At 43.1% G+C, this 9636-nt stretch overlaps 1 protein-coding gene across 3 annotated transcripts; it reads left to right on the top strand.

Moving 5' to 3' along the window:
• Positions 1-5249: 5249 nt before the first annotated feature.
• Positions 5250-9281, top strand: LOC111860214 (G-protein coupled receptor 55-like). Of its 3 annotated transcripts, none has more exons than XM_023843669.2 (3): positions 5250-5304; positions 6910-6958; positions 7086-9281. In XM_023843669.2, the coding sequence occupies exon 3, from the start codon at positions 7094-7096 to the stop codon at positions 8003-8005; it is 912 nt and encodes a 303-aa protein (XP_023699437.1). In that variant the 5' UTR covers positions 5250-5304; positions 6910-6958; positions 7086-7093; the 3' UTR covers positions 8006-9281. The 3 variants fall into 3 exon arrangements, with proteins under 3 accessions (XP_023699437.1, XP_023699438.1, XP_023699436.1); XM_023843670.2 differs by having other exon boundaries at positions 5289-5353; XM_023843668.2 differs by lacking the exon at positions 5250-5304 and adding an exon at positions 5311-5436.
• The last annotated feature ends 355 nt before the right edge of the window (positions 9282-9636 follow it).

Here is a 9636-nt window from a genome sequence, read left to right as displayed (position 1 = left end):
CATGTTTTGTGTTCCATTTAGAAAATTCATGGCTGGCCTGTTATTAAGGGAAAAATACAGCAAGCTTCCTGCATGCACTGTTACATGAAAACAAGGTTATCTGTTCAACAAAATATTCTCCGTAAGGGCTAAAATATTTCAGCTAAAAAAAATATCAGTTAAGAATATATATGTATAATGGATCATATATGGATAATTTTATATAACATAAATTAAGATATTCAAAGGGTAATATACAGGAATTGTCTCTGTTGGTTACAAATGAAATCCAAATAAGTCGCATTTCATTTGCCCAGCAAGTCTATTTTTTTGCTAAACAGCTTTAATGGCTTTTCTGTTAGAAGTACTGTAAGTTACGAAAATACCATTTGAACTGAAAGGCTGGCTGTTATATTTGTGCAGCCTTTCTACACATTCAGTTTATTACATGTCCCAAACAGGGAAGTTTAAAATGTAGCATCACCCTATTCAAGATATTAGGAAAAAATACTACAGCTTAGCACCTACGAGCTAAACATAAAGGAATAGATAATTGACTTTCAAGCCATGGCAGCTGGTATCCAGGAAACAATAAATAATTAATATTTTGTATCTGCCCTACAGCTCGATGCACCCAGTTTAACTGGGTGAATGAGAGGTCTGTCTCCCTGTGCCTTCGGGTCAGGGAGAGGTCTCTGACTGCCATATGCGCTGAATGACAGTTCGGAGTACCCGACCTTGGACTCCTTGAGTGGTGTGCTGGTTAGCGCTGGAGTGCTGGGGACTTCAACGCTCACATGGGCAACAACAGCGTGGCCTGGAGGGGGGTGATTGGGAGGAACGGACTCCCATCTGCTGGGGACCTCCAACGAGCTCCATGCTTCTAAGCTGGGAGAGGGTGGTCTGGGTATCTCTCCTGAAGTTGCTACCCCCGCGACCCGAACCCCAGATAAGCGGATGGTGATCAATGGATGGATGGATATTTTGTATCGCTGTTCAACATGGTGCAACTCTACATTCTCCTTTGCAGATATCTGGTTCATGGTTGTAAATTGTATCTATTGTTGAGAATTACTCAATACAACTGAAGTAATGATTGATGTCTGTCTGTACCCCTTAGACAACACCATGCAGAGTTATAGACAGAAGCTTCTATATGCTCACTGAGTGAAAGTTCACAGCAGATGACAAGATTATTTTTTTACGTTTTGGAGTGAGCTGTGAAATTCGCGAGTGATGAAGGCCAAGAATTTTTTGGAATGCCTCTTGAGGTGTCATGGTGTTGGTTGGAGATGCAAGGTTACTGGCTAGTCACAGCTGGTTTAGATGTAACAGATGGAGTGCAGAGTGCATATTCCTTCTTCAGAGCTCAAATATCATCATCCATCCATTTTCTATATGTGCTTGTCCAACGCAGAGTTGCAAAGGTCCAGAGCCTATCCCAGGATCTAAAGGCTCAAGGCGTGGAATCACCCAGGATGGGGACCCCAAACAGTTGCAGAAATATCATCATTAAAGACCTAAAAATGATTAACATTAATTTTTTTGGTGGCACTTTACTTGACGGAGCACAAATAAAGTAGTTTTATGCTCATGTACTAATAAAGCACAAAGTCTTAGTTACGTACTGATCTCATGTTAATTCATCATTAATGAATGAATTAGTGATGCATCATCTCAACCAATCACACTATATTTGTTACTATATCTCTGCCGGCCTTCCTTATAAGGGCTGTCTGGTCCCTGGATGACCGGTGTCAGAGCTTGGTCCCCCTGGTCGGCAGTAATTCGGACTCATTTCCGGTGAGGGTTGGACTTTATCAGGGCTGCCCTTTCTCACCGATTCTGTTCATACCTTATATGGACAGAATTTCTAGGCGCAGCCAGGGCGTTGAGGGTGTCCGGTTTGGTGACCTCAGGATTAGGTCTCTGCTTTTTGCAGATGGTGTGGGTGTGTTGACTTCCTCGGACCGTGACCTTCAACTCTCACTGGAGCAGTTCACAGCTGAGCGTGAAGCAGCTGGGATGAAAATCAACACCTCCAAATCCGAGACCATGGTCCTCAGCCGGAAAAGGGTGGAGTGCTCTCTCCGGGTCGGGGATGGGGTCCTTCCCCAAGTGGAGGAGTTTAAGTATCTCAGGGTCTTGTTATGGTGAAATTCATATGGACTGTCATGGTGAAGAAGGAGCTGAGCCAAAAGGCAAAGCTCTCGATTTACCAGTCGATCTACGTTCCTGCCCTCACCTACGGTCACGAGCTGTGGGTAGTGACCAAAAGAACGAGATTGCGAGTACAAGCGGCCGAAATGGGTTTCCTCCGCAGGGTAGCTGGGCTCTCCCTTAGAGAGAGGGTGAGGAGTTCGGTCATTCGGGAGGGACTCAGAGTAGAGCCGCTGCTCCTCCGCATTGAGAGGAGCCAGATGAGGTGGCTCGGGCATCTGGTCAGGATGCCTCCTGGACGCCTCCCTGGTGAGGTGTTCCGGGCATGTCCCACTGGGAGGAGGCCCCGGGGAAGACCCAGGACGCGCTGGAGGGTCTATGTCTCTCGGCTGGCCTGGGAACGCCTCGAGATCCCCCCAGAGGAGCTGGAGGAAGTGGCCGGGGAGGGGGAAGTCTGGGTTTCCCTGCTTAGACTGTTGCCAACACAACCCGACCTCGGATAAGTGGTAGATAATGGATGGATGGATGGATGGATGGATGGATCTGTTAATTCAATAAATCTTTGTGAACTACTGAAGAAACTACTGAAGGAATAAGTCATGAATAACACAAGAAAAATACTGATCGCATATTCGTTCTCCATTAATGAATTGGCGCATCTTTGTTCATGATTTGTACTCCAGTACTAACTGAGTTATTACTAAGTATTTGAATCTGTTACCATTTTTTAATTAGTTTGAAAAAAGAATGCAATTAACATGATGCAACTTCATCTTGACTTCCATTTTTAACAAATTAAAAAACATGTACACTCATATATAACTGAGAAAAAAATGAGATGCATCAGAACTCATTCGATTTTCCTCTACATAATACACCATAAATTTGCAGCTGGGCACAACGTCCATCCCAAGTAGAGTGCTTTAATGCATTGCTATTAGCTTGGCTGCTAACAAATCAGTACAAATGCATTATGCAGTACTGAGTGCCTTAATCTCCCTTCTCTTTGGCAGGCAGTAATATTATCTCCCAGAAGCTGACATCAGACTTTCTCATAAATTCTCAAGAAAACATCTTCTCAAGGACTGAAATACAGTAAGTCATTTAAGTTAAAGAGAATTTCTGAAGATTCTCACACATATTTTGGAAGCAACTCGAGAAGATTTAGCATCTTGTTCTTGAAGGCCAAAGAACGCATATAATTAGCCCTATATAAGCAAACCTCTACAAACACACTCACTGCATCCCACTGCGGGTTGTGTTTGCCACATCCCTTGTTAATCTGATACTAGGGTCTTGGGATACATTTCATATGCTTCACTTTTGACCCTGTTGTATATGGTAGATGGATGGAATTGAGGGCAGTGGAGCTCATGTCAGATAGCATAGGATACATGCAAATTCTCCAAGCACACAGGGAAAGGGTGGGATTTGGACCCCCAACCCTGGAGGTATAGATGTGGCAACAGCGGTAACCACTAAACCACTATACCAACCAATAACTATGCAGTACCGTGAGCTTGAATTGTACGGTGATACGGGAATCATGCGGCAGGAACGACATTAGGGGACACTCTTGCTCCAAACCTACCACTCAAGATCCCTAGCATATTGGAAAAGATCCACCTTTTGTCAAAGGTGTTCTTATAAATCGTTATTCGATAGTAGAATAAGAGTTTCAAGACTCCCCTGACTGCAGGGGTACCTGAGAGTCTCTGTTAAAGCTGAGCTTGAGAACTTTGTAGATAACTTTGTGATAAGTAATTTAACAGCGCAAACCAGCATAAATAACTGAGATCAGTGTGATTTAAATCTGAAACATATCGGGGGGGGACAAGCCAGGATGGGGAACCAGCCCATCACAGGGCACACCCACACACCATTCACTCACACCATTTACACACACACACAAACCCAAACCTAAGGGCAATTAGGTAACTCCAATTAACCTAATTTTGGACTCTGGAGGGAAACCGGACAACCTGGAGGAAACCACATGACACATGGAACCATGGCAGAAACTCGAACCCTGGCCCAAAGGTTTATGATCAAAGGCCATGGCAAAGTTCTTTCGAAGTACAATTAAAATGTTATCTTTGGTTCAGACAGCTGTAATTCATAAATCATTTACAAAGTTCTCAAGAGCGGCCAGGGGCGCCGTAAGGGGGAGGAAAGCTAGGACGATTCCAAGGGCCCCTGAGTGACAGGGGCCCTACAAAATTAGGAAAATAACTGGATTGGTTTGGACTGGGGGGCCTAATATGATATGCTTTCATGGGGCCCAAAATCTCTAGCAACGCCCCTGAGAGCGGCTCTAACAGGCAATCGGGCGTGACTCTCAGGCTGCAGCGTCCCGCGGGGGGGGCGTGGTCTCGGCGAAGCACCTGGCCAATAGCAGCTGGCACACCTATAACCCCCCAGGCAGATCCGCATGTTGGTCGCTTCCCTAAATAAAACCGAAAGTCAAAAAACAAACAGAAATACACTCGATTACCATTCAAACGGAATACGAGGAATTTTCCGACTTCTTTAATTAGACACAACTGGAACGCAATTGCCCCTTTCGATTGGTCTAATCAAACTGGTGAAAACGAACTGTTTTATTTGTTTTTTTTTCCCGTGTAAAATCTGAAAACGAATTACACTCACGTATATGGACCCTGATCAAACATGGGTAGTTTTTCCGAGAAAAAATGAGACAGATACGTGAAACTTAACCAGACGACTTGCAGGGAAATTAATGCGCGCCATCAGGGCGAGAGAGTTTAATACGGGGGGCACAATATAATTATTTAAATGCAAAGACGTATTTTAAAATAAACATTAAGGTGCACATGCCCCCCTTCCCCTTGGTTCCTACGCCCCTGTGTAGGCCTACCATTATTTTCTTTTTTTTAAGTAAGTAATTATTGTTTTTTTCCCAATCAGGTAAACCATAAGTGAAATTACGATCTTCAATTATGACATGTTCCAGTGTTCTGTGGAGTTGAGCTACTTTGTCGAGTTAGGCTACCGAAGTGCTAATCGATAGCCCTAACCCGTACCAAAAACCTTACCCTAACCCCTATAACCTGACCCTAATCCCAAAACGGTGGAACTGCACATGCGCAGAAAGGTTCGATAGCACGTCAAGATATGTATCTCAACTCGTCAGAACAGCAACAGGTATGTGGATGCTCTCCGCCACACGTGGGGCTTGGAGTCAAACAGGGCGGTGAGTCAGCGTGCGGTTTGTTATAAGGCGACACTGTTTCACTTCTCCGAACCATTACGTGGAAGAGCTGCCGTTTCTGCAGGGTATGTCTATGGCTTCGTCGTGGTTTCCTATGTACATGATTGTTGTCTCTTAGCCTACTTTTATTTACTGAATTCGCTTGTATTTGCAAATTGACGACAAATCGCAACGATGTCAGCAGGGCCGCCAGTCTTAAATTAATTTTGTTGTTGTTCTACGTTTTTTAAGTTTTAAGGACAGTCGAAATTATTTACGGATAGGGTGAATTTAGCCTGTGCACGGTCGCGGGGGGTCCATAGCCTATACCGGAGGGTATACAACCTAGGATGGGGCACCAAACCATCGCACTCACACAGACCAGTCAGTCACACATGCACACCTACGGGCAATTTGGCAAGTCCAATTAACCTCAGCATGGTTTTGGACTGTGAGGGGAAACCGGAGTACCCGGAGGAAATCCCTTCTTTTTCTGTCCCAACACAGAAAAAAATTACTTTAGTTTCTCCATGGGCCCCCAGTGATTCTGCTTCCTCAATGCCTGCCCCTGAAAATCACGTAACACTGCCGTTTCTCTTTTTTAAAATTAACATTTTAATTGACCACGAGTTAATCACTTGAAACCCTCCTCTAGAAGTATTAAGTGAAATACTACATTTGAGCCGAATCACCCCAGGAAAGGAATAAACCTTGAGGACTTTTATCTGAGGCGGTGTTCTGTCGATAGGCCTATATGCTCCCTTGTCGAAAAATGCTACCGTAGTGCTAATCGATAGCCCTAACTCTAATCCCATTTCATAACCCTAACCCTAACCCCACAAAACCCCCTAAAACTCTTACCTTAACCCATAACCCCTAAAACCTAACCCTAATCCCAAAACGGTGGAACTGCACATGCGCAGAAAGGCTCGATAGCACGTCTCGATAGGTAGGATTTTATGACAGAACAGCGGCACTGTCAGGTATGTCAGTTGCCGTCCCCGCCGGTTTTTTTTTCTTCAATTAATTGGTCTATTGACTTTTGAGAATTATGCTAAAATGTCTCCCTTTCGTTCAGGCCTGTACTGTATAATAATGTAAAATGTTTTATTAGTGTATTTAATATTAGTAATGTCTTACTGTGTATAATTTTATTAATTACCATATGCACGTACACGAAAAGCACGTTATGTATGCGGCTACGGATGGTTCGCTCTTAGCCGCGGTAGGTCTTGCTACGTATGACCCGCAGATACTGGGGGACTGCTGTGATATATCTGCTCATGATTCATATGGGCCTATATGCAGATCCTGAGGAATTCTGGACCTGCTCTGGAACAGAGGAAATGCTTATGCAGATGCACTCATTTGAATTACAGCCGTATGACATGCAATATTATTTTGTAATGCTTTGTTTTGTCCATGCATAGAACTGTTTTATTTCATGTGAACAAGCCAGGGCTAGATTGTGTGTATACACGCACACACACATTTCCAGTTCTGTAGTCTTGCCATGTTTTGATTCATTTTAAATCTCTCACCATTCATTTGCATTGCAGCATTCAGCAGGAAACCTGTTATCCATTTGCCTTGAACTCTTTGACAGAGGTAAGTGTAAAAAAACAATAAATCGATCAACTTCAGTTTGTGCCGCTTCTTTGCCAGTGTAAAGCAACTTGACATACTTTGGGTCTGAAGAAATAACTAAATAATAGTAAAAATGTTTTAATTTCAGGGTGAAAAATGAGCAACTGTAGTTACAACCTAACCGAAGGTGTTGAAAAAGCATATTTGACCATCACTATTCCGACGTTCATCTTCGGACTTCTGGGTAATATGGCTTTCCTGATAGCATTGTGCTTTAAGGGGAAAAAGGCTTTAAGCTACATGATGATCTATATAGGGAACATGACTCTCGCAGATGGGATCATCCTCTTTACGCTGCCATTCAGAATGTATTTCTTAAGGAAGACTTGGGCCTTTGATATGGAATCCTGCTTAGTTGTGGTCTCTTCCTCCTTTGTCAACATGTATGTTAGTATCTACACTGCTACTGCTATATGCGTTGTGCGATATATTGCCATAAAGTACCCATTCCGAGCGAGAGAGATCATGTCACCGCGGAAAGCCGTGGTTGTGTGTGTATTAATATGGCTGATTGTTTGCTCACTGAGTGCATTATTCCACAAAGTAGATGCACTCCCTGCAAATTCCACCAAATTTAAATGCTTCCAGCAACTTGGTAACAAGCCTTTACCGCTCAGTTTTATTCTGGTTTTGGATATTTTAGGTTTCCTCCTACCGCTGCTCTGTATGACATTTTGCTCTATTAAAGTTGTCAGATGTTTATCTAAAAGCGTTAAAGGAGACTCTGGAAATGAGAAGACTCAGTGCATTCGCATTATCATCACCAATTTGATCGTCTTTATAGTCAGTTTTGCACCTTTTCATTTTGGGTTCCTGTTGAAGTACATCGTGCAGACTGTCAGCCCCCAAAACTGCAACCTTTTGGAATCTGTACATAATTTTGTTCACATAAGTTTTGCCATCTCGCACACCAACTGCTGTCTGGATATTTTTACATATTACTTTTTTATCAAAGGTTTCAGGAAGAATGCATCACTATCTAGCAGAGGGGGTAATTCGAGTCACTGACTCGCGACTCGACTCTGACTCAAGTCACAAATTTGATGACTCTGCGAAACTGGTGGAAAGACTTGGACTTGAGGGCAAATGACTTGAGACTTGACTTGGACTCGGCAAGGAATTATTTGTCCCCATACCTATGTAGCCTTGTGAGAAGACTGATGTGGTTTAAAAGAAATTCAGTGCTATAAACTGCTTTGTACCACATTTCAACCAGCTGTTCTGGTCATGAAGCCAGTGAAACTGAAGCGGCACGGTGAAGGATGTGAGAATCGCCAGGGCTAACCTCATTTTCAGCAGTGAAACTCGGAGAGAACTGGTTTTTTATTTTTATTTCATTTAATATTCAGTGATGTGACTGCTATCCCCTAAACTTCTGTCACTGAAGAGGCAAAAGTTTACTAGGAGAATCAGAAGAATTATTAGGAAAAACCACCATTTAAACGGTTGTGAAACATCAGTTTTCTGCCATTACATGCTTTTCATGCTGCATATATAGTTCATACTGATAGTCAATTCACGTCACGTGGGGTGGTCATAGTGTTTTGGTGCATCGGTGTGTGTGTGTGTGTGTGTGTGTGTGTGTGTGTGTGTGTGTGTATTTTTATATACCCACATAGATATTACCAGTCAAGTTTGGGCACGCCAAGCCTCCTACGGAGAACGATTGGTCTCGCATCACATGACTTGGTCACCTGACCTAAACAGTAGAAATTGTTATGGAGGAGTTTGACCAAAGAGTGAAGGAAAAGCGGCCAATGAGAGCTCAGCACACTTGGGACCTCCTTCAGGACAGCTGGGAAAGCATCCCAGGAGGCCACCTCACGGAACTGGTGTAGAGGAGACGGTAGGGTCAGTCAGTCCCTGGAGCAACTGGGATTAAGGGCCTTTCTTAAGGACCCAGTGGTGAGATCACTCTGCTGATCTAGAAATTTTAACTGACAACCAACAGGACTGTTGTTTTTTTGCATAATTACATGTGGTGTTTTATAGTTTTTTTTTTTGGATATATCTTTATAGAATAATTCTAAAATGTAGAAAATTGTTTAAATAAACCTTTCTGTGGGTAGGTTTGCCCAAACTTCTGACTGGTACTGTACACATAGCTACAGTTTTGTCAGATGTTTGAACATATTCTAAAGTCTTACATGCATGTATCTCCATGTATGACACATGTTTGCAATTTTTTTTCCTTATATTTGCATCTGTATGCCTGTGCATTTATATTTGTTCCATCAAAACCTTCAGGACATACTTTAATTATTAAACAGCCTTTAAAGTCATATATCTTTGAGTGTTTTCTTTATGGTGCTTTCATGATGAGGACATGATGTACAGAGTCAAACCTTTATCTTGCACTGTGGTAGGAAACCTAATCATGAAGTACGCTTGGTTTTGTTTTTGCTGAGCTACTGGGGATGTGGTTTAACTGGGGCGACATGCAGGTAGGCGTTTCGCTTTATACCTTCAGATTGGAAGTTTGAATCCGCCATGATGGGTGTGTCCATTTTCTCAGGGTTCTCCCAAATAACAGAGCCCCTTGCCAGAAATAAGTTTTGTTTGGGGCCCAGAAACCCTCCTGATGGGCCCCTCTTGGTGGGTTTAGCTGATCTGGGGAGAGGGAGACTCTCCCTCTGAAG

The sequence above is a fragment of the Paramormyrops kingsleyae genome, chromosome 15 (genome assembly GCF_048594095.1).
Source record: "Paramormyrops kingsleyae isolate MSU_618 chromosome 15, PKINGS_0.4, whole genome shotgun sequence".
Lineage (NCBI taxonomy): Eukaryota > Metazoa > Chordata > Actinopteri > Osteoglossiformes > Mormyridae > Paramormyrops > Paramormyrops kingsleyae.
Note: the sequence above shows the minus strand (reverse complement) of the source record. Positions and strands in the feature narration are given on the sequence as shown.

Coding starts and splice junctions, on each gene's coding strand:
- LOC111860214 (XM_023843669.2), top strand. CDS start 7,094: ATGAGCAACTGTAGTTACAACCTAACCGAAGGTGTTGAAAAAGCATAT.